Source organism: Apteryx mantelli, chromosome 9 (assembly GCF_036417845.1).
Source record: "Apteryx mantelli isolate bAptMan1 chromosome 9, bAptMan1.hap1, whole genome shotgun sequence".
Classification (NCBI taxonomy): domain Eukaryota; kingdom Metazoa; phylum Chordata; class Aves; order Apterygiformes; family Apterygidae; genus Apteryx; species Apteryx mantelli.
Genome location: NC_089986.1, coordinates 5,309,016 through 5,334,613, shown reverse-complemented (window position 1 = coordinate 5,334,613; position 25,598 = coordinate 5,309,016). Strand labels below are relative to the sequence as shown.

At 38.2% G+C, this 25,598-nt stretch overlaps 1 protein-coding gene across 4 annotated transcripts; it reads left to right on the top strand.

Annotated features, from left to right (window-relative positions):
- Nucleotides 1-72: 72 nt before the first annotated feature.
- PDCD10 (programmed cell death 10) lies at nucleotides 73-15,818 on the top strand. 4 transcript variants are annotated; one of them, XM_067301581.1, is made up of 8 exons: nucleotides 73-125; nucleotides 7,734-7,944; nucleotides 8,769-8,822; nucleotides 10,266-10,383; nucleotides 11,040-11,166; nucleotides 13,649-13,727; nucleotides 14,068-14,150; nucleotides 15,335-15,818. In XM_067301581.1, the coding sequence occupies exons 2-8, from the start codon at nucleotides 7,849-7,851 to the stop codon at nucleotides 15,414-15,416; spliced, it is 639 nt and encodes a 212-aa protein (XP_067157682.1). In that variant the 5' UTR covers nucleotides 73-125; nucleotides 7,734-7,848; the 3' UTR covers nucleotides 15,417-15,818. The 4 variants fall into 4 exon arrangements, with proteins under 4 accessions (XP_067157682.1, XP_067157683.1, XP_067157684.1 ...); XM_067301582.1 differs by lacking the exon at nucleotides 73-125 and adding an exon at nucleotides 1,030-1,112; XM_067301583.1 differs by lacking the exon at nucleotides 73-125 and adding an exon at nucleotides 2,162-2,285.
- The last annotated feature ends 9,780 nt before the right edge of the window (nucleotides 15,819-25,598 follow it).

The window sequence follows — 25,598 nt, the reverse complement described above, 5'->3', positions numbered from 1 at the left end:
CCAAACCCCTTCCTCCTCTCGGTCTCCGCCCGGCCCCGGGAGCCGCGTTGCACTGTGGGACGCTGGGAGCAGACTGCAAGTCCCAGGGGCCTGCGCGGCCGCCGGCCAGTTCCGGACAACGCCTGGTGTGTGGTAACACGGCGGACGCTTCCTCCTCGCAGGCACTTCCGGCGCGGCGGCGAAGCCCACTCAGGAGCGCTGGGGGCTCGGCGGGGCGGGGGGGGGGACGGTAAGGTGCCGGGTTGCCGCTGGCGCGTGCCCGCGGGGTAGCGCGTGCGCTCGGGGGAGGGGGGAGGCGAGGGAGGGGGGTCGTTAGTGTGTTTGCGTAGGGCCTCGCTCTCCCTTCGAGGCTGCGCTGCGCTAGGAGCGTAAAACGCCTTCGAGCATTGGGGCCTGGCTGAGGGTCTGGGGCGGGCGGCGGGGGCGGCCGAGCCGCGGCGGAGCGGTGGGGGGACGCCGGCAGCGCCGCCCTGAGGCGAGGCCGGGCCGGGCGGGCCCCGCCGTGCGGCAGGGAGCGAGGGAGGCGCCCCCTTCCCCTCCCCAAACCCCCGCCGCGGGGGGCTGGCGCGGGCAGGCAGGTGACCGGCTTCCCCTTGGTCCGAGGCGGGGGCGAGGCCTGGCGCGGGCTCGTCCTTCTCGCCGCCCTTCCGGCGCCCCCCGCTCCCGCGGCCTTGTAGGGGTTCGGGGCCCCCCGTGCTGGGCCGGGGGGGAGGGAGGCTGGACCGGCCCCGGCCCCCGGCGGCGCTCTCCGGGTGGACGCCCGCGCCTGGCAGACGCAGGCCCGGATGTGTATTTTTAGCTCGCCCTCACGCTTGCGAGGAGCGTTGTCAGGTGGCGGCTCGGCTCGGCCCCGCCGCGGGAGCGGGAGCGCCCCACGGTGCGGGCAGGGTTTCTCCGGGGGGGGGGGGGGGGAACGACCATTTCTGCAGAAAGCGAAAGTGCCCCGCAGCCCCGCTCCGCGGCCGCGGCTCGGCCGGCCCGCAGCGCTGCCCGGGCTGCTTTAATTACAGCCTGGAGAGACGGCGAAGTAAACGCCGGGGTGTCCCTCTAAACCGCTCCCTTACCCGGCGGCTCTGCTTCATTCCCGCCGCTTACGGGTGTTGGGGGCGCAGGTAGGTGGCTGAAACCTTGGGCCAGGCTTGTGTCTCTTCTGTATCGGAGGAAGCAGCTGCTTCCTGTGGTTCATTTACGTCTTGAAACGTGTTTGTGTCTTTTAAAGTGGTTTTGTTTGTATCTAATTTCTTAGAGTATTTGATAGAATAATAGAGACAGAAATATTATCTTTAGTTTCAAATTCCCAAAGTGGGGGGAGGAACTTGAAAAAGAATCTCAAGTACGTTGCTTCCATTTTGCATGCTAAGAATAGTGACCTGTTTCAGTTAAAATAACTTTCATTTGGGTAACTAGTGAAATTGAGGTACAGTCCAGGAGGCTATTCTTGTTCCTCATGTGGCAAGCACAAAAATTAGATATATTAGGAAAGATTAAATCATCCTCATTTTGGAGTTCAGCATTGCAAAGGAATGTGAATTAATTATAAGAGTGATTCCGGAATAAGTTTGTATTTTTTTTTAAAGTTAATCTGATACTAAAAGTAGACTTCTTGGGTTTATTGTGAATTGCTTGTGTGACTTCTGAGTTAGTCATGTGAATTGCTCTCACAGTAATATAGTGCATAAGCAGTTATGCTTTGTCAGAGTGAACTCAAGTGTAAGTGGCTATAGTGTATTTGAAAACTGCATATCTCTTTAGCAGAAGGTGTTTAAAGATCCTTTTAAAACTTCAATGCTGTCTTCTGACAATGCTCTTTGTTATCCTTTCAGTGAAAGTATTGGGTATACAAATTAGAACATGAAACTAGTACAGTAGAGTGCCTTTTTAACTGTTTCTGGTTATCTTTACTGATTTTGGAATACAGAAGTTGTCATCGCAGTTGAACTGTATGCTAATTCCAATGAATGGTCTGAAAGTGAGTGTTGAAACTTAAATTTTGAAGTCTCTTCTGATTTTGAAAATTAAAGCGGTTGGATCTAATGTTTTGTTGAGATTTTTTTTTTTAATGTGTTCCTCTGAAATGTGTTACTGATGACTTTCAGACAGGACACTGGAGAAGATATGTATTGATCAGACTTGGCTTTTCAGTCCTCATCCCTTTCCCCGCTCCCCATACACACATCAACCTTTTTCTCCTTACTCGCCTCATTCCAAGGAAAAAGATGTCTGTCTTCACATTTGGTCCCCCACCCCCAGATGGCTAGTATGCTGCACAGGGAATGAAAGTTGAGGTAAAAGCGATATTTTCTTTGGTGTAGGCCTTTGGTTTCTCTAAGGGTTGCAGTAGCTAAAAGCAGAAACCTGTACTTGTCAGCTAGATCCGGGGGTGTTTTTCGGTTTGTGGTTTTTTTCTTTTCTTTTTTGTTTTTTTGTTTTTTTCCCCCCAGAGAAGGTGAGGTAGTTCTTCACAATATGTAGAAATGGTGTTTCTTGCTTGCCCTTCAGAAAGCTGAATCAGGAGACCTTCAGAAAATGAATGACAAGGAATTAACTTCCAAATGTCTCAAGCCAGCCTAACCTTCTTAGTATTCTTATTTAGCCAAAGCCTTGCTTTTCTGGGTCTGAAAGATCAGCTGCTGTAGTGTTTTCTGGCAGTCTTTTTGCAAATGCATACTGCATCATGAAGTCTCTTCAATTTTTAAAAGAAGAAAAGTAGTTCTATATCTTAAGTACAAAGCTTAAAGGCTTTATACCATATACTTTAAGTTATACAATGGGAAATGATTACAATCTATAACTGAAGTATAGTGCTAGCAGGTAAGTTAGTGTCTGAAAAGGAAGAAGCATTTTTAACTGTTTTTTAAATGACCATTAATGAGGGGAGCATAATAAAGCAACCAAGCTGGGTGGGGGTATGTGTACACTTAAAATAGTATACTCTATTCCCCCCCCATAAAATTTGCACCTGTAATTAGTTAATTAATGAGACTTTCTTTTCTAAGAAATACTTGACTACTGTGCACATTTACAAATAAAGGCCGAGCTTTTTGTCTCTGTGAATCTGGGATAATATTCACGCTAACTGCTATTTCCCTTCCCCACCTCTTTCTTCTTGAGCATGAATTAGGGTTTTTTTGTAAAATGTGGATTTTGGAGGGCTTTTTCTTTAACCTGATGTTCTTGAATCCTCACCACAAAAGGTGGAACAGAACTTTTGGGTAATAAGAGCAGCTTTTACCAGCAATTGTAGAGTTGTAATTTTGGTTCTACCCTAGAAGCCAACTATTGAAATCATCAATCTGGTAGATCACTACTTGGGGCCTTCTTCCTCTTCAGTGCTTTCTTAAAAGAAAGATTGTGATTAGGCGTTAATGTCTAGGTGCTTAAGGTTTTCCAGATTTAAGGTATACGGAGCCTGGAGAGTGGGATAGACGCAGCATTATACTGGCATAGGTAGGTCTACCGGTGGCAGGATTTCAATCCTGAGTTATGCTAGTTGATGCATAATGTTTCTGTTATTTAAAATAAAAATTTCTTTACAGTTACAATTAAGGTGCTGTGCTCTCTTTAAACACAATTTGAAAAGCTAGTATTAAACAAACACATGTTCATAGATATCTCACTGGCTTTCATGCTGGCCAATGAGCAAATACAAGTTTGGGGAAGATTACTGTAAACTGTAGCGGTATTCTCATTAAGTAGCTGTATTTCTGCTACTTGATTTAGTCCTTTACCAAAAATCTGTCAGTGACATAGATTAGGAAAAGCAAGCTTTTACTTTGGTCACCATTAAGAGTAGTTGTAAAATTCAGCAAGCGTGGGGTTTTTTCCTATATATTCTTTTTGGCTTACGGGAAGTTTATCTTAAGGATTTTTTATGACATAGTTGAGCAGAATGATTTAAAATGTCATTGGGTAGATATTAGAGGAATAGGTCCATCAAAGAATTCTTTGGAATTTGTTCATCGGCTAAAATTTACAGATTCTCTCAGTGCTTACTGAATAGCTGGAATAATAATACTTTAGTGCTGAAACTTTAAAGGGTAGAATGCAAGATTTGTACTGACGGTGAAAGCATACTCCATGTCAATACATCTCTTGATACACATGCCAATACATCTCTTGATGTGTTTGACTTAAGACTGAGCAGACAGGATTGTAGACAGGCACCTTGGCATTGTTTTCAAATGTAGATTCTCTCTAAATTCCCTTGTATCCATCCTGTTCATTCTCTCTGGCTGATTTCATCCGATGTAACGTAAAGCATGACTTAGCCTGTTAGCCAGTAGGTATAGCAGTGTTTGAATCCGTGGGATCACTGTAATAAAAATCAGGCTTACGTGCAGTTCATATTTGGCAGTCTGTGTTTATCCCCAGACAGTAGATCTGACTGTTTTCTTGCCTTCTCAGACCAGTTAACAAGTTCTATGCCAGCTGCGAAACACCGTTGTGCATCTTTTGGTAGTAGTTTGCCAGGAATCGTCTGAGCTCAGTTAGCACAGAACTACATTGTGCTGTTCTAACATCATGTTTTCACAGAATTTTATTCCATCTTCTGGAGAATGTAAAAACTAAGTTAAATGGTTAGTGGAACTAGTGTAAACTTATCTCAATTAAAAGACTGTTTTGAGATTCTGGTGAACTGGAGTTAAGCTTTCAGAAGACAGTGTCGCTGTAAGTCTTGGTGCTATGCACGTGACGGCTCTTGATCACAGACCAAAAATAATGTTAAACCTGCATGATAATTTTCATGTAAACTTTGGCTTTGGTCAGGCCCTTCTGAAGGCTCATGGACTTTCTAATAATTTATCTAAATAATAGAACTGATTTTTGTTTCCATAGCGATTCAGCCCATAATCAGGATTAAGACCTCCTTCTAAGATATTATTTGTATGTGTTTTAGCGCAGCTGTGACAAGCTATCTTTCCGTAACACAAATGAATGTGATTTTTTGGAAAGACTCTATTCCCTGCTATTTTTCACTATCAAAGATTGCAGTATGCCTAAATTACATATCAAAGATGTAAAGAAGTCACTTTCTAGTTATGAAGATACATAGTGTGGTGATATTAGCAGTCAGATGCACTAGGTAATTCAGTGTCATGTTGTTATGCAATTATCTTCTGGAAAATGGGAAGCTTTACAGAGTAACAGGCAACCAGGGCTAATGGTATCTTGACTATATTTCTCTTCATAGGCTGGCAACAAAAGTACTTGGTGTTTCTTACATGATTTTTGTGTGCACATGTTTTTAAAACCACCTCTTGTCCTCAGTCACAACACTTGTATCCTTTGTATTAATATAAATCCCAGGTCTGTTTTTGTTTTTTGAGCGTTGGTGTCTGGTAAAGAGATGATAGATTGTGTATATTTGTTTCTATATGGCAGGTTAAACTGTACCATAGATTAGTAATAGTTTATGGCTGTTCAGGAGCTGTTCAGGAGTAAATGGGTTGTTCATTGTAGTCTATGATATAATAGTTTTTCATCATCATAAAGCACATCTTTTCAGTTAGCATTTTTTCCTTGTGCATACTGCTAACTGGTAAACAGTGTAATTTTATCTAATGGTTGGTTTTTATCCTCCCTCCTCTCCCTCCTGAGATCAAAAATCTTGTTTTAGGAAGACTAGAGCAATGTTCAATTACCTGATAGGGCTGTCTTAAACTAAGCTAAAAATCTACTGATGACAATAATTTAGGTAAAAACTTGCAGTAAATTAATCTGAAAATGCTCTCTTCAGAGGTCCTCCTTTGTGTAGTATGTCACTTGATTATTTCTTTCTGCTTAACTTGCAGAAACATAGAATTAAACAGTAAAATAAACAGTTCTCCCTCCTCCCTTCCCACCCCACTCTGGCACTTATGTGCCTGAGTTATTTAGTACAGGGAATATGCACCTGTAATAAGTAGGACAGCTGATACTTGCAGTTGTGAATGAAAACTTGTTTAAACTAGTATTTTCCCCTCTAATATTTGAGTAGACCTTGCATGGTTTTATAACTTTGAAACAAATTCTTTAAATATACTTAACTTTGAGGTGCAATGAATACTCACTTGTATTCTTCTGTGTTCTTGACAGCTGTAAAATAATTGCTGGTAAGTGATATAAATGTGAGAATCCTAATTCTGCAGTTCCATCTATGTGGACATTCCTCATATGATCAGATGCTTTTTTTAAAATCATAGTAGGCCTTTTTATGGCTACAAGAATCTGCCTGTGTATGTCATGATGAAGGGCTTGAACAATACATGAAATGAAGATTAAAAAAAATTACAATAGGTAATTCATGTCAGAAGACTTGCATAAAGAACAGTCACTTCTTACGATAGTCATATTAATTTTTTTCAGAACTTTTCTTAACTATGGGCTGTTTCTACAACGTGACTAGTTTTTTACTTGATTTCTCACTTTTTGGTTAAATTCAAACCACCTAGTCATATGCTTAGATATGACATGCATGATATTTGTAGTCATCCAAGTTCCTCTCTGTGCTTACTGTAACCAATAACAATTTTCCCTTTGTATAATTATAGTTAACTCCTATATACCTGTCCTGGGCAAAATGAACTTTTTTTTTCTATTTAAATGCTTTCATGCAGAAGACTCCTAGCCACTGCAAAGCGTAAGGAGGAATATAGCTAGAAGAAACATTTTGGCATTTTAACCTATTCAAACTACTGAGAAATGATACTGATTACTGTAATAGCTTGTGATAGTTCTTAAATTCCCTTTGCGCTGTCTTTACACTAAAATGCCAATAAAATCCAATACTTGAATACACAAATGCCTGATGTCTGAAGAATTCTCCTAGCAATTAGGAAAAATAAGAGTGTGTCAAGAAAGTAAATCTATCTCTGTGCATCTTTAATCCAAACTTGGACTTTAAGTCCATAAACTCAAATATTTTCTGTAAAATACTCTAAAAGAATCTTGACCTGTTCAACAAAAAATACAGCATACTTTTACAGAGATTTCTTATGAACTACAGGGTGCCCTTTTTTCCGCGTTGCTTCTGGGTCTGAACAGTGATCGCTTAATGTTGGAGAGGATGAGCTGGACTGGGTGGAGAACTTCCAAAAACTAGGTGCAGTTACTGGAACAATTTTCTATTGAGTTAACGTAGCTGTTGACACACCCTGACTGGAAACAAGACCTCTGCTTATACAAAAACAACGATGTAGTATTCAGAACTCAGATGGGTAGGAAGCAGGCACTGATATTTGTGTTCTGTAATATTCATTAGTGTTCTTTTCAACAGAATCGTAACTTGCTACAAGTACTATGTATTTTAGAATATGTATCTAGTTTTTAATGCTAGCTGTATCATAACACATCTATTAGTATTTTGGGTTCGCAGCGTTTTAATGCTTTTAAACAAAGCTTTTCACATATAAGAGTTGCCAGGAATCTTATGCGGTTGCTTACCAGTGGTGGCAAGATTTAAGTTTTGTGTATTAAATAAAATCACTGCTTTCAGGAAAACGAGTTATATAAGAACTTAAGCCAAAGCTTTTCAGTAGTACTTTACTGAAGATATGTGCTCATTTAATAAATTTGAACTAGGGTTTTGAAATTCCATTAAGTGGAAACATATTTACTTAAACTCCTGCCATAAAATAATTCCTACTTTTCGGGCAATAGTAAACTTAGTGTTGTTCTGTGCTTTTTCATTTTTAGAAACTTCAGTCATAAGCAGTCTTAATTTTTTTTTCTTTTTCCCCCTCATGCTTCCCAAGGACAATATACTTTTTAAGTTCTTTATTCTTGCACAACGAGGAAAAAGAAGAAACGCTTCAGTGAATGAGGAGTTTTATGCTTCTATAGCATTTTTCTTGAGAAGTGGGTCTTTGAATGAGGATGACAATGGAAGAGATGAAGAATGAAGCAGAGACCACTTCTATGGTTTCCATGCCACTTTATGCTGTTATGTACCCTGTCTTCAATGAGGTAAGCTACATGCCTTTGCTTTAGAATGCAATAAACCCCTTTACGTTGGGAAATATGATCCCAGTAATAGGTTGCTCATCTTGATACGGAAAGCTTTCTGCCACACATCTAACACAGTCGTCTTTCTATGGATTTTTTTTAATCCTTTCCATGAAGGCAACACTTTAAAGGTTGCTAGTTATCTTGGCCCGGATCTTTTTTCCTTAACTCTTGCAGTAGACAAGATTTTCACAAAAAAGGGTTGATTGATAGTGCACAATATAGAAGCTAAAGGTTAGACCAACTATCTTGGTAAAATTGTACATTTTTCTTGAATGTGCAGTTCCTTTTGAGATGATTATTTTAGTGTTTCTTTATTGTAAATAAGTTCTGGGCTTTTTCCAGAGTTATTTCAGCTATAATAGTTACAGATACAATATAGCTTTAGAGTTTCTGATTTTTTTGTGACAAGTAATGTACAGTTACCTGTGAACAGCATAATATCTTTTTTTTTTGTTGCTAATGGCTGTAATTTAATAGGATATTTCTCTTTCTGGAAGTATTGGAGATGGTCAGGATGTTTTCAAAAGATTCTTTGGAACTGTAGCTGCAGGCTGGACAAAATCAAAACATGTCCAGTGATATGTTTGGGGATTTTTATGCTTTTCTTTAAAGGGGGAAGTCTTTTTTCCCTTTGGGAGCAAACTTCTTATCTATCCTTCAAATTAGACCAGTCATTCGGATTCTTTTGTCTGTTCCCTGTTCTATAAGTTAAGACCTGGGTACTTGACTTGTTTTGTTCTGATAACATTAGAATTGCTAATCGTTCTAAACTTTCATTGCAGCTAGAAAGAGTAAATCTATCTGCAGCTCAGACACTGAGAGCAGCTTTTATTAAGGTGAGCAGTGACTTGTGTTGAGGAATGATTATTTGGAGTGTAAACTATCTGTAAAGAAGCTTAAAATAACTTTCAGTTGTCTTGCTTCCTTGTACTGTCTTGTTTTAAGACTGCCTTGTTCTTAATCCATAATCTTAAGTACATATGTGTATCTATATAAACATATTTGTGGACAATTGCATGGATTGGTAATATCCATCTGTAAGTTAGACAAGTGTGGCCGTACACGTTATGAAGAGGAATCTGAAAGATTTAAGACATGCCTTGTATAAAACTGCTCGATATATCTATCTTGTCCGTGTTATACAAAAGCTTAAATGAGGGGGTGGTCAGTGAAGGCAGGGCAAACATGGTAAAGGTAACAAAATTTTAACCTACACATGACAAGATTATTTAGAGTAGATGTATACGGGGAAATAGGTATGTAGCAAACTGCAAAAATTATTTATAAAATGAATGGATGTGGGATTTTGTTGTTATGTGGCTGAGAGAGAAGTTCAGTGTTTGGTATGCTTGCATCCAGCAGTAAATTGAAGAAAAAGGTGCTTTTCCTTTTAGAATTTTTATTGCACATATTTTAAATCTTTAGGAATTGATTTTTTCCTAGTGCTTTATTTATAAGTGTCAGTGATTTTTTTTTTCCTTTAAACAAAAAAACTATATACATAATATACCATCTTAGCATGTGAGCTGTGTAAATAAATAATACTTCCCTGTCTCTACATTTAAATGTAACTGTACCTAGACAGTCTTAATTCTCAACTAGAGCTCTTGTGTGTTAAAAAATGTTTTTAAAACTGGTGATAAAGAGCTAAGCAGAATGCAAGTAATGCAAAAACTAAGATGCCGAAAGAAACAGTAGTAGTAAAAAAGTCCTCATTCTTGTTTAACACAGCATAATCTTTTGATAGCAACACAGGTAGTGTGAAAACTTCCAATGTTAGTCTAGTTCAGCTTGACTTAGATATCTGTTCTCAATCAAGAGAGTGGCTTTTCCAAAAAAGCAAGTGAGAAGATGTTTGAGCATATGATGTGATTTGTAAGACACAGACGTAAAAAATCTCTTGTGGAAATGGGGTGAAATACCTGTGGTTGACACAAAGTAAGATATTGTACATACTGGGATTTAATTCACTCAAAGTTTGTTTATAGGAGTAAAACAAAATGTGGAGAATTTAATTACGGAATATTTCTTCTTCAAACTGAAATGAATAGAAAAGCTTATTGGGCAAGTTGCTTATGCAAAGCCACTGATGTAATCTAAGAAAAATGGATGTTGTAGTAAGAAGAACGGTGCACAATGTAATCTGCTTGTTAAGCCCATTAGGCTCTTAAAGTTTCTAGCAAACTCCTGCTGTATGTGAAGTATGTTGCATAAAAGTCTGCCTTTGTGATTACAGTATTCAGGTCTTGCATGTCTAAATAAAAATCTTTGCAATGCAGGCTGAAAAAGAAAATCCAGGTCTCACACAGGACATCATTATGAAAATTCTGGAGAAAAAAAGTGTGGATGTGAACTTCACAGAGTCTCTTCTGCGTATGGCAGCTGATGATGTAGAAGGTAAAATCTCATCCCTTAGGTTGAATATGTGTATTTTTAATTATACTGTTACCTAGGAACATGCATTTCTCTGTACCTATTTTCAAAAATTCTTTTTCTTAATAGGTTTCCTATTATTCAGCATAGTAGAAGAACAGTAGTACTTTCTGAATACCTCTTTCAGAAGTCAATCTCCCAAACGTACTTGACTAATAAAGAAAGAAAATGAATATTTAGAACCTATGTTTGTGTGGGGAATTGCATAGTTTACCTTTTGCAATTTAAACAAACAGAAAAAAAGCAAATATGGAGGGAGAGGATAAAACTTGCCTTTTTTTTCCATGCTTCAAATTACTAGCAGTAGTTATATGAGCAAAAAGCAGCTTTAAGTTCTTTTTAATACTGCATTTGATTAGTGTAATGTTTTCAGCGTCTCACACTGATAAAATAAGATGGGCTTTTTTCTTGTTCAAATTTCCAGTAATAAAGGTATTTATGCTATATTTCTGTTGATGCAAAATGTATCCGTTGCTGTTTTGTGTGTGTGGCTATTGTTTGTTGTGTTCACCTTGAAATGAGACATGGGGATACTGCTGCATTTTGTGAAGTAGCAGTTTTAGCTGTCACTAGAAACTTGAAGAAAAACTAATGGTATATTTGAATGTTTTCCCTGTTAGAATATATGATTGAAAGACCAGAACCAGAATTTCAAGACCTGAATGAAAAGGCACGAGCACTTAAACAGATTCTTAGTAAGATTCCTGATGAGATAAATGACAGAGTGAGGTTTCTTCAGACAATCAAGTAAGTACTATAGTATGTATTTATCTGCAGATCAGGTCCAAACACTTTGTCCTTCAACATGACAAACTAAAAACCAATTTGTGTGCTGGTGCTTGCTGAGGCAAGTGCTTCCTGGGGAGTGTGGCTAGGCCAAGTCAGGATGACCGATGCTATGTTTTAAATAAGCTAAATAAATGTCTATGCACAGTTGGGAAGAAGCATTAGTTTCTTCGTTGATTTTGCTCGGGCTGAACTTCTCTGGCCAGATAAAACTTCAGTTCCAACAGTCATGAAAAGCTGAATTAAAATCAGTTTTTCTCATGAAAGAAATAGTTTGTGGTGACATTCATATAATGTTGCATAGCATATAAGATTCTGAATCTGTTTATACTATACCACTTCTGCTGTTACAGATTAATTAAAGTGGCTGTACAAACTTGTAATATCACTACTGTGATACTTGTCTTGAAGTCCTAGGAAATCACTCTACCCCTGTGTAGAATTCTCTAGTTCATGACTGTGAAGTATAAAAGAGTAGATATGTGCTAGGAGCTGTTTTGTTGACATAATATGATATATTCCGTGGTTGAAAAATTGAACCGTTAAAGTGATAGCACCTTAATTGCACTATTGTAATTCTATTTAACTTTTACAATTTCTGTCATTTTAAAGGTATGTAGAACACATTGATATGTAGCTATATAGCTACCCTAAGAGAACTTAGCAGCATTTGTTTAATAGATACTGTGTATTTAATTTCCTTTGGTTTCATGTTTATATTCATTTGTTCCCTTTTATACTGTGAACTGTATGTGCACGTACAGCTGCTTAAGTACTGTTGTGATGGTAGGACTCAAAAAGGCCTCTTCAAGAACAGAATCAGTTACGCAGGATTATGCGACCTTTTTAAATCATATAAGGGTTTTATAGTTTTGCCTCTTACCCATATCTAATAATGGGTTTCTTTAGAAGTCAACTTTCCTCCTCTCCTGTCCTTCCCTCAAAAACATAGTTCTTCTCCTAGTACTTCAAACTAGGGGATTCTGTCTCCTTGGAGTACAGGCAAAGAGCAAGATAATAGGATCTGGAACCTCCTAAAGGGGATCTGCCGTTGACGCAGAGAAACTTTGTCAGCAGTAGATCTCTCTCAGGACTGTCTTTATTCTGTTGTCACTGCGCACGCAGGTTCCTTTTTGTTTTTTGCTAGGGATCAAATGAACAGATTGTGTTGTCAGTCTGAGAGCGGAGTGTGGGAGGGGTTCTACCTCCTGCAGAGAAATCTTAGAAACAGACTAGTTCGCTTAGTGAAAATACTTGGTAAACCAGTTAGTTTACCTGACCTAGTTTTTACTCATGTACTGTATTAGTCTTTTCTCTCCCCTGCAACCCTTGCCTGCAAGTTCTTTTCTAATACGAAGGGCGTTCTGTCTTTTGGAACTCGTAGCTTCAGCAAGGAGGTGGAAGTGTGTGGATTTCCCTTCTTAAGAGAATAAAGTCAGTAGAGAATTTGTATATCTTAAGATTGCAAAGAACACTTACAGAATCACAAATATTAAATATGAAACAAAGGGTCAAAGTTGTTGTATTCATGTGAAGTCTTAAGCTTGGCTTATTGGATGGCTCGCAATTAATTTTGGATTCACTGTACTTTATTGATGTGTTTTTGAAATGTCATTGATCTCAGAAGCAAGAAATTACTTTGTAACACTGTAGCAGAAAAGTACCTGAATATCTGTACACTCTGCCTAGTGAGTAGAAAATGATCTTGAATACTCTGAAATACGAAGTTATCAAGTATTTTAATAAAGGTAATGCATCATATGCCACAAAGCTACAACTCTGACTCTCCTGACGTTATTGACACACCCTAATGGTACTTAGTCAAGAAATGAAGAATTTGATACAGAGTATTGGTAACTACTCTTCAATACAGCAAGAGGGAATGCTAAGCCTTATTAAGGGTGGGTCCTCCTGAGCAGTTTGAACTACATAGCAATACATTCGCTACTTTTGGGGGAGGCACGGAGGGGTCTGTTTGCTAGCGCTGAGGTCTCCATGAAGACTTTTTTCATTCCGTTGCTTCTATGATGCTAATCACAAAACACTTCAACATAGAGAATAACTCTTAATGTGAAAAAAATTGAAGGATCAAACATTGTGTTTAGGTCTGAATATTTAAACAGTTGTAGAAGATACTAGCAACTCTGCTCCCATTTGAACGTAGCTTGATCCTTGCGTGTGAGAGAGTGAATAGAGTTGAGCATTTTTAACAAGAACCCCGTGTTACTAGACAGAATTTAACTTGCTGTTACCTAATTTGAATTACCTTGTAACTTGACAGGCTCTTTGCATTAGGTCTCACTACATCCTATCTGACATTCATTCTATAAAGTAGAGAATGTTTTAAGAAATATGATTTGACTGCTTGTAGAAGGGGATTAAATTCCAGCCTTTAATTAGGATAATTTAAGGATATTACAACTATTTTTTTATTGCCAAATAGGGACATCGCGAGTGCAATAAAGGAACTTCTTGACACAGTAAATAATGTCTTCAAGAAATATCAATACCAGAACCGGAGGGTATGTGAAATAACTTCTTTATACAGCACTTTTAATAGTATAAGAGGAAGGGTATCCTTATGATCAAAGGATGAATAGGAGAGCTTAACTGGTCAATGATGGATGTGTAGCCAAAGAAAACTTCAAATAGACGTACTGCTTTAGCAAGAAAATTGTTTTATGAAAAGTATCAGTTTAGTAGGAACAGGATCATTTCTCTGTATGTCTTCTAAAATATTTAAATTCCTGTATGTACACATTTTTAACCTATTTTCCTCTTTCTTTTTTAACTTATTAAAGACTCTCACTGTGGCCAACAGTTGCATGAAGGTTCTACTTCTATTGTTTTTTGTTTTCTTAGGCACTTGAGCACCAAAAGAAAGAGTTTGTAAAATACTCCAAAAGTTTCAGTGATACTCTGAAAACCTATTTTAAAGATGGAAAGTGAGTATGCTTTTGTAATGACAAACTGTACTTAATGAAAAAAATCTTGTATTTGCCTCACTGGCATGATTGGAAAAATCACATAACTTTTGGGCATAAACAACCTTCCTCAGGGCTTGTCTAATTTTTTCTCCACCTAGATTCTGAGTGTGTCCTCAGACCATTGTGGCTGCTTTAAAATAGTATTCCTTTTGTAATGCAGTTGTGGGGAGGGAAAATCTGTTTTGTGAGACCATACAACATCCACATACAGTATTAGCTTTGAATTTTTACACATGTAGTTAAGTTGTATAGCCTTATGTGGTGTTTTTGTGTATGTATATACAAGGAAAACTTATGAATACTTTATTTGAAAAAATAGCCTCCCTATTTCAAAATATCATTTGCAAAACACTATACATCTATGCAGCATTTTTAGGTGACTTAAATTTTTATTGTCCTTTCTTCATAGCTACTTAATGCATTGTAGTATTTGGAATGACTCAGCAGATCAATTTTTTCATGTTCTAACTAGTAGTTTAGTCAGTTAAGCGAGGCTTTTTTCCAGGCTTTGGGTTTTGAAGTTGTTATTCGCGTGTATTTTATTGTAGCAGTGGTTTTGGATAATGAGCTTATACTTCTCAGATTTTGACAGTACCAAAGTGTGTTCTACATGATGCTGTCCTACAGATGAGAACTAACTTGCGTTGCTGGTCTTGCTGAACGTAGCAAAGGCTAAGAACATTCAGGGGATAGTGTGTTACTAAAGGAAAGAGACAAAATAGCGTGGTGCTTCCAAATGTTGCATGCTCAGTATTTGTTGAGGGAAGAGTTGCAAATTCTGAAATTATCAGAGGATGCAGTGTTCAGCTCTGGGCAGGAAAAAAAAAAGACGTTTAGTGACCATCTGTTCAACTCTTTTTAGTTAGTCAAACCCCCAAAACTAAATGATTGAGAGCCAAAGCCTTTAGGTTCCTGCCAATAAATGGTAGGCCTGTTTGCACAGGTAGGTCTAGAAAGGCTATCTGTTTGCCAGCTGTAAACTTAAGGTAGACCACAGAAGCATCTTGATATGTTTCATGATATTGTTTTGCAAAGCCTAGATGCTAATATATTTAGTTACCCAGATTTAATGCTATATTTTATTCAATGACATGACCCATTTCTAGAAGTGTCTGAAGTGTTATCTTTTTCTTTTCTAACAGGGCAATAAATGTGTTCATAAGTGCCAACCGACTAATTCATCAAACCAACTTGATACTCCAGACCTTCAAAACTGTGGCCTGAAAACTGTATATGTTGAGTTGTACTTTTCAATGGTGGATAGGGTACCTTTATATGTAAATTTTAAAGTTTTGACTGTATAAATTATCAGCCCCTCTTGAAGGGGCCTAATGCAGGATTTTGAATGGGATTATTGCCATCTTACACCATATTTTTGTAAAACATTGTAGCTTAATCATAATCTCACAATGAAGATTTTGCATCACTTTTTGCTATTATCATTCTTTTCAGAATTATAAGCCAAAAGAATTTACGCCTTAATGTGTCATTATGTAACATTCCTTATAAGAATTGTAAATATTTGGTGTTCTGTTTCTGACATTTTAACTTGAAAGCGAAAAACTGCAAGATTATGTATTTAACAATATTGGTGGCAAATATTCAATAAATAGTTTACATCTGTTAGACTGTCCTTTTGTATGTGAACAGAAATGCGTAACATCTTTCCAGAACTGCAGAACATTGATTAAATGGAAGAAATTCAAATTATTTGGGTGCTTAAGGCCATTGGCAGTTTAGATCAGTATAAAAGTGAGGGCTTTTCTTTTAAAGCTGAGATTTTGACTGCCATCCAATATTAGACCAGAATACCAGAAAAATTCTATTAAAATATCTTTGGCAAAATTATAAAGGATGCCAGAAGCAAGGTTTGTTTTTTTCTTTTTGATAGAAATTAACCCCACTTCTTTAATCTTTTGTTGGTGGCAGATTAGCAGGCTTTACTGCTAGAATATTCCAGGATTTTGATTACAGAAATACTCTTTAAATATATGCATCTGAGTGTGCAGCAAATGGTCAAATTTAATATTTTAAGACAACTAGTTTTTATATTGGCGCCCCTTTTGGTGGTGGGGGAGCCTCTTCTAGGTAATACCAGTGATGTTTCTGCTATGCATGCTATGCTATTCATGAAGGCTTTTTTTTTAATTTTATTTATTTAACTACATGAGACCTAGATTGTTAAATTTCATCGTTAAGCAGATGGTGAAGAACTGCTGATGGACAAAGACTCAAATCTTACCTCTCTGGTTGCATGGCAATATTCCACATGCTCTGCTGAATATCTTGCATGCCCCTTCAAAATGCAAGTTGAGTTTATTTTGAAATGCAAAGAGTCTTCATGGAATTGATTTCTGAAAACCTTATTTAGTCTTTGCATTGAAATAACTAGGAAACTTAGGGAAGAATCTGAAGCAGTTTATAAATCTGTAGAAGCTGTCTGTGGGAAGATCACTTCAGACCGAAAGAGCACAATTGCTACCGGACTATTCTGTGTTTAGGTGTTGATGATGAAGAAAAGGTAGGGCCAGACATTCTTTGCACTCTGTGGCCTTGTGCTGTCCTGCTCGTCTGGGGAAAGCACCTTACCCAGAGTACAGCAGCTGGGTCTTAAACTTTGGTTGTCTGCCTGAATAGTCTAGAAGTGGAAAAATGATACCTGCATCCCTCCAGAATTACTCTGGATGTTCTGTTGTATCTCTGTACATAGTAAAATGTCCTTGATAAATGTACTGAAATGTAACAAAGACGTGGAGGATATTGAGTGAAAATGAGTTCTTGGGAACGTATGCTGTGAATTTCATGCTTACCTAAAACTACCACCGGGACAGAGTCCTGAAAGCTTTGCTCTTCAGGCTGTTTTCTGTTGTGGCAGTAGTGTATTGATAGTGGTGTCTTGTGTTTACCAGCAGATTGAGCTGAGTAATGTTACAAAGGTACACGTACACTGTTTATAATACTTAAAACTTCATATGGTAACTATTAAAGCTTGACATGCTGAACTGTCATTTTTTGGAAAGTGGTAGAAGTGATGCTAGCAGTTAAGGAGGAGGCAGTTGGTCTAATTTAGAATATTACTTAATTTGCACCTTTAAATTCTGTGGGTAAAAAGGTTTACTAGTCTTCCTTGTGGATGATGCTAACTTACTAATTAAGACCTAGTACCAAAGGGCTTAACTAAAACTAGTTAGTCAGGCGGATGTAAGGAAAAGACATACAATTTTTGATACTTAATTTGCATTGAAAGTGTGTTTGCAGTTGGCAAGCGTACCCTGTTAACGGTGGCTGTTAGGAGTGACATATGACAGCTTGGGTTATGCTTCATGAATTGGACCCCATTCTAATAAAATTCGGAGTTTTCGCTGCCCAAATCAAGAGCGGAACAATAACAACAGGAACAATAGCTAGTGCTGGCCAGCCGCCTTGCTGGTTGAATGATGATAGTGTGTTTACATACTTGTTCTGCAGGTAATTCCAAACAAAATGTGTATGTACATGCACAGTATATAAGTATATATGTATATAAATAAAATCTACACACACGTATGTACATATGTTTTTTGACTTGTGTCCCAAACAATGATGTGTTATGCCCTGGTAACCGATTCCTTGAAGTTAGAATCGAACAAAGGCTATCAAGAAATGAACTGTTTCTCAGTTCTTCCAAACATCTTTATCAGGTAAAGGCACCTAGTATAGCAATAAGCTTCAGGTAGTCTGACCAATGCCTTTTGTTTTATGTTTGTAACCTTATTGTGTTTTTGGTTGTTGTTACCCTTAAAAATGGAAAATTACTTGTTTTAATCATTGTCTGATAATGGGAAAAATTAAACTGATATATGCAGGTCACACTCCTCCCTTGTGTATAGTGAATCCATATCTAGTGGTTTTACAAACTTTGCTTTATCTTCCACTGAGTAAGAGCTGGGGCATAAATCTGTCTGAATTTTACTGTGATTTTGCACTTTATGTTCAAGTTATCTGAGTAGCCAGTGATAAGTTTCTGTTTAAAGATATTTTTAATACAGCAGCTAAAGTGCTACTAATTGCTATTATAAAATTTCTGCTGTGAATGTAGGTTATAACTGATACAATGTTAACAGACAAAAATCAATCTAATAAAATTAAAGCTTTGCATATTTGGTATCTTTATGAAGCAAAGAAACATGGCTTGTCTTAATTACTTGATTTGTTTTGATGGTCCTTTCTCAGCAAGTTCTGGTTAAAAGATTTTTGTTTTAATATTCCTAAAATGAAGTTTTTAACAAACTTGTAAAACGTGCAAGGTGCCTAGCTCAGTGTAAGCCTTATCTTGAGCTGACATCATAACGTGACAGGTAGGAAATTTCTTGGGAGAACTTGTCGGGGCCTGGTGTCTGAACTTCGATTTACCCAGACAATAAGATGATGATAAGGTATCAACGTTGAGATTAAGCATTCTTTTTGTGTAATTCTATCTAGGTTAGTACGGAATTGTACCTTGCCTTTTTATTGTTCTTTTTCAGATCTTTCACTGTGTGTCCAGAGGAAAAATGTATCTTGTTTATTCTGCAGGTGTTATCTCATCTTCTGATTTTACAAAGATGCCATATGTATTCTACTTTATGAATTGAATGGGGAATGGAAGGAAGGTTATCTAGATGATCTTGCCACAAATCTGAGTTTGATTATTCCATTATGAAAAGAACAAAAGGGCGATGAAATAAGCGTAACTCTGAAAATGTGTGATACTAATAACCATAGCTGGTGCTGCAGTGATTATCACTTACCTTTGGAGTAGACACCAGCTATTCTGCTCAAGAATATTGCTTTGTTATAGGAGTCTTTTGGGAGCTGCCCAAACCACTGTACTACAGTCTGGCTCCATCTTCCTGCAGGACTCTTCTGATCTTTCTGAAAAGGGTACTTTCTACTCAGACTGTGTAGGAACTGTTCTGGCTTTGCATAAGGATTCAGAGCATTACTTAACTTTGCCATTTTTCCCTTCAGTGTTCCTGTTTTTCCTCCTGCAGTCTTCTGAGCAGACCTTGCTTTCAAAAGAGACTAGTAGGAAAGGTACTTCAGGAACGGAACCACTTACTAGCTGCAACCTTAATGCTAGAAAAAAAGGACTAAAAAGGTGCTCCAAGATTAAGTTTGGCTTTCTCTTACAGAGGGTAACAATATTACACAATGGTCACTAATTTATCAAGCTGTATTTAGGACCAGCTTTTTTGTCCTCATTCCTTTTGTTAGAAGTAATTTTAAAACAGTCGGGGCGAGGTGGGGGAACTTTTCAAATATGGTAGCCTAATACAAAGCATAAATTTAATTTATCAGAAAGAATTGACTAACCTTGTCCATAACTTGTTTTCCCTCTTTCTCACTTTAGTTTTCTAATGTATTATGGGGAACTAACTGTATCCCATCCTCGGCTTCACTTTTTAAAGATAAACAATGCCAAGCTCTTGGTCTTTCTTAAAAATAGCAGAAGTATAGGCATTGCTAAACTTCTTCCTTCAGGGCTGAGACAAAACAATTTATCCTTAAACTTGTAGCACAAAATTGAATTTTGCCACAGAGGAGTTGCCATCTCCAAAGTGGAGGAGTAGGGTTTGGCTGTTTTAGAGATTTTTCTGGTGGTGAGGTCCCTTCTCAGCTTCTTTATCCCTCCTGCCCCCTTGCTTGTATGATCTTGTGTGATCTTATATAATCAAGATTTAAAGCGTGATTTCTGAGACGATGCAAAGTGGTCCTGACCCACATACAACACAATGCAAGATGGTTTTCTAGCCGAATGCTGTAAGGATCTTCTCCCTAATCTCTTATTTTGCACCTTCTCATTCACCCTGACCCGAGTATGGCATGCAGCAGGATCTACAGGCAGCACATTGTCACGTCAAGGACTTAGGTAGTATGTACTGGTGGTGAGGGAGAAAACAAGTGGAAAATGGGGGAGTAGGGAAATACTGTGACCCAATTGCTTTGTGACAGTGAGCCTGGCTGGCAGGGAGTGTTAGGCTTATAGGACTTTGGGAAGCCTCAAGCTCCTGCAGGCTTTAGAACATGAGACTTTGCCATGTTTTTCATACTGTTGCCCTGTGCAACGACGTAACCTGCTGATCTTTCTCTCTCTCCCCTATTTCCATCTCTGGCCCCCCAGCTTACAACAGAAACTTCTAGCAGCTCATAGTAACCTTGCATTTTTGTTCCATTAAATTCCATCCTGTTCGTATTGCTCTGTTCTCAGTCATCCCATGTTCTGATGTTTGGTGTTCTGATGCTTCCTACTGTTATCATCAGCAAACTTAATTATCGCACTTACTATGGATGGTTTGTTGATAATAAGATAGGTCTCAGTCTTTGAGATGCTCCAGTGATTACTTTTTTCTAAGTCATAGTTGTTTTTCTAATACAGCTTGCTGACATTTCTCCTTTAATTCCTTTTCTATCTTATATAGCAGGAATACTTCCTAGAAACAGCTGTGAAATTAAAAAGGCCACATCGCATGTTGCAAAGAATTCTTCTATGTTCTCTCAAAGTAAAACAAAAGCAAGAGGATAGTTGTATTTGCAAGACTGCTCCCTGCTAGGGATTTACAACAGGATCGATTCCTACATGTTCGTGTGTTTTCTTTAATTCAGCATATACTGCTTGTCTTCTCCACAAACGTTTTTGCAAAATTTATGCAAGGATGTGGCTCTTAATACCCGATAATGAGGACAAGGAGTGCAGCTTGCCTGTGTTTTAGGTGCAAGAATTGTTTGTGCCTGGATCATGCTTGTCAAAAGACTGTGATAACAACACCCGGACGCTATCAGAGTATACAATTATAGGGTAAAGGGTTTAATCACTTTCTCCTTTTCTGCCAGGTTGCAGCACTTGTTAGGTGATCAAACTGTGTTAAGATCAGTAAGGCTTTACTGGGCAGCATATGCAGTGAGAATTTGCAATTTGAAAGTCTACCATTCCAGAAAACCTACTTTATGTAAAGATTAGTTTTGTCAAAGTTCAGTTATTTTGCAGAGAAGCAAAAACTGAGTATTCCTGTGAGTGTTAAACTCTCCTACTCTAGAGACAAAAGTGTTATTGCTTACAAAGTGCATTCAAGAAAGGAATGGAGTTATAATCGCAGCTCTGAACACCTTATTGGTGACAAGGTAAACAAAATGGATTTTCAATTGCTGATTTCTAATACAGAGTCAGTTATGCAATATAAACATCTAAGCTTTTTTCTGCATCACAGTTTAAGGGGTCATTGTACCAAATGGATATCATGATTTGGGAATATTTTGTAGTATTTCGCTAAACTTAAAGTTTTAAACCTACTGTTATCTAAATAAACATTTGTTTTCTACGTTTTATTTCATAACTGTAACTATTAAACTTTTGCACAGTAGGTAACCCCTTTTTTCCAAAGGTGAATTACTCTTCAAGGACAAGTGATGGGTGAAATAGAAGCTCGAGTGCCATAAGTTTTAAAATAGAGAGTCATTTATCAACTATAAGTATAATTCACTTAAACTTCCTTCCTGCTGCTGGGTATCTAATCTCAGAAGCCACAGTAAAAATGCTGTGGAGGAACTTGAGAGCAGGCAGAGTACAACATTTAAGAAAATGCAGGACACTTTCATGGTAAGTGAATTTTCTAATTAAAATGTTAATTGGAAGAATTTTGCAAAGCTTATCAAGAAAATGCGGTAACCATTTTTCACTGATGTTTGCATAACCGTGTAGTATTAATGATTTTGCCTGCTTTTCTGCATCTGCTTAATGAAAGTGACAAACAGAATTTTCTTAAGTGGTTTGGAGTGCGAGATCGGATGTTCCTATCAAGAATGTAGTGTGGTGAGGATAATAAATACTGTCTGGGAAGGCTGAGAAGCAAAATTCAGACCTGGCTGTAAGCTTCCTCTGATTTGCCTGAATTTAGACAATCGGCACAATAATTATTTTTGCATAAGATTCCCATGATATTCCCATATGATATTAACTACAGCTTTAGACAAATTGCCATCATTTTATCTGGCCCTAATATTTAGGAGTTATGCTGCTTATCTGCTCTAACTCAGACTAGCTCTGACCATTTGGGTGGGCAAAAACTAGCAATGCAGATGTTTGAGGAACTTTCCCGGTATCAGACGTGCTCTGTAGTTCATGCATAGTAATTCAGGTCACCCAAAATACTATCAGGAGGCAAAAATTGTATGAAAATGTAGTAGGAGAGAAGATAAATTTAAGTTTCTGCTCTGAACTACTTAGCAAACTTCTGCTTGCCAAAAGTTTTGCCTAAATCTAAAAAACTTTTTGAATGAAAGTTGCTCTGAAGTCTCACAAAGAGCTTTGGTTGCTGCAAAGAGTAGGGGGAGAAGGGGGGATGTCTACTATTTCTTATTTGGTAAGTGTCTATGAGGCTTGGGGAGGAAATGAAAATATAATTGAAGCTGAATTTTACTTCCCTTTTAGGTATTGTTTTAAATATCAAAAACTAAATCAAAACTTGAACACCAAAGGCTTTTGCAAGTAGATGTTTTCTATCATAGCAATATCTGAATGAGAACTGAGCTAGTCTTTTCAAAAAAGAAATACATGTTATCCACATAAAGACTTAAAAGCTAAGCATGTTTTTTCCTTCCAGCATAACAAGAGAGCTTTATATTATGAAATACAAGCAATAGCATCACCTGCTAATGATGCCAAAGTAAGTAAACTTCAACCTGTTGACCTGTTTCTATCTAGAGGTTTTTCTCATGAACATGCAATAATGCTTCTGTAATTCTCTGCCAATATATGGAAGCAACTTGCATTAACAAAGTAATGTGTAAGGGAAATACAGCTGAGGTGCAAAAAACCCGTGTTGTAATCATGTCCATCAGACGCAAATTAAACTGCAAGGCTGACACACTGGAATAATTAGAGATCAAAACTGCTATTTGGCCAATTCTCATTCACTGAGGTGTCAAGCGTGATGTGTGACCTTGTAGCAGTGCTCCATCTGCAAGGACGCTGAGCCTGGCAGGACATGCTCAGTGTTCTCGCTTCATCTTTACTGGATAGGGTACGGAGGCAGGCGCACGATACATGAGCTGGTGCCTCTTTCGTTTACCCAGTTCTTGAAATGGTCAACCCCAGGAAATACCAGCTTAAATAAAAAATCTGCAGCTACCACTTCTTCCACTGAGTATATATTGCAACGCTTAAATGTAAGATGGAAGATTCAGGTGCTAACTTCTTGACTGTCCAGAGAGCGTGTAATGAATATCAGCACAATCATTCTGTAGTGCCACAGGCCCTGACGTTGCCTCTGAGCATAGGTTTTAGAGCAGACGCCTGAGGCCTCCGGTCTGGCGCTCGGGGCAGGCGGGCCAAAGTGACTTGAAGCCCTGTTCTGTCTGTAGCCGTTCTGGGCCAGGCAATAGCCTTAGCTCAAGGGCATAATCTCTAGCACAGACTTCTCACTTGTTTCCAGACTCTTCTGTTTCTGTAGCCTTTGAGGCTGCTTAAAATGAATGGAGTTCATTTGTACAAGGTGCAGCTGCACTCAGCAATTCATTTTCAGCCGTCATTGGGCTTCCTTTTGTGTTCAGTCTGCAAACTCCAATTTCTGTTCTTCTCCAGACTATTAGTCACTGTCCTTTGAGCCTGACTTTAGGAACAAGTGGAAAAGTGCATCATGTAAAAATGCCTAAAACAGATGGATTTTACTAGAGAAATGGTCCAGCTGCAAACTGTCACTTCTGTACATCTCCAGATAATCTGTCACTCTGAATCAAATTCCTGGAATTAAATTCTAGGAGTTTGCAGCTTTGTGGGTTTTCTGAACTTCTTAATAGATGATTCTGAACCCACACACTCTGCTACATACATGCTGTGGAGGAAAAATTTCTGGTCACTTCTATATTTACAAAAATCACTTGGAGGAAAAATTATAGAAATGAATGAAAAACTTGGCCTTATCATTTGTTTTTCTTGACCTCTGAAAATTATCTGAAGTGTAGTGTGTTAGTCTTGCTTTATTTTGCTTGTTTGGAATTACAAACTAGTTATATCCTTAAATGTCTAAGGAAGCTGTCTAAATGTCCAAGGCCATTCATCTCAGTGGAAGCTGGATCAGATTTTTGGTTATAGACATTGTACATTTTTTGGCTGATGGCATGACAGTGCTTCCAACAGTTAATGTTGCCTAGTTCTTCCTGTCTAATGATTAAGCCTCTGTTGCTTATTCTTAATTCCCTTCAACTGTACTGTTGCAGTATAGCCTAATATGTGGGGCGTTTAAATGTTTTGGGTGGTTTTTAGGATCAGCAGTGAAATGTGGCTACTTTGTTGAAATGATCTCCCTTCCTGTGGAACAAAGGAGTTCTACAAGTTGTTCTACAAGTCTACGTATTTCAAATTTTTGTAGTAGAATTAACAACAGAAACAGAGGAGATGGTTTTACATTTATTTTGTCTGTGAGCTATTAAAATAGAATTCAGAAATCCAACACATAATCTACATCCATCATAGACAACATGCCCGAAGTGCTTTCTTTCGGTCTCTCCAGTAAAAGGCTGTTCTTTGACTGGTACATCTTACTGAAAGAACTCAAAGTTGGACAAAAGACTTAATGCTACTATGATTGGAACTTGAAAATTAGAGAGCTTCAGTGTTTTAAATTTCATAATTAATTGTAAGTATTAAAGTTATCCTTACAGAAAACGTGACACCAGAAGTCTGTTACTGAGATTTGTCCCTGTTAGTAGGAACAGGCTTCCAGACCCAGTAAAGCTGAGAATCTGTTTCTGTAGCAAAGTGTTGGTGTGGGGCTAAGGAAACCTGCGCTGGCTTGAGGGTGAGTGTAACTTGTGCTTTTGTTTCCTCACAAACTAGATTAAACATGGTGTTGGTATGTCTGTAGTTGCTGAAGCTACATCTTTGTATATATGGTATATACTTCTTACAAAGTATATTAACTGTTTTTGCAATGGGTAGAACACCCCTCAATAAATAACTCAGAAATGAAAAAGTAAATCAAATTCTAGTATCAGTTGCAGGTTCAAAGATAACTCAGTTTCCTTTTTTTGTAGATCACTGGTTTTTAGAGGGTCAGAATTTGCTCATTGTGGAAAAATCCCCCTTTGTGCTACAGTATTCAGTACTCAGGTCAGAATTGCCGTCAGTGTGGCACTTTAAATGTTAAAGGATTTTTACATTATTTTATTTCTTTTAATCACCTGCTGAACGTCTAGTTCCCATTCCTGACTCTTCTTGATGACGGAACTCAGACATGTTCCTGACACTGACAGTAAATCTGTGGTACTGCAAGACTTATTTCCTATCTTTAATTAATGAAGTCAGATCATACTGTGTTGCGTGTGACACAACTGGAAATGACTGCTGTGAGTTGCCAGCTAGCATCTCTTTGACCTAGTGGTCAGCTCAAA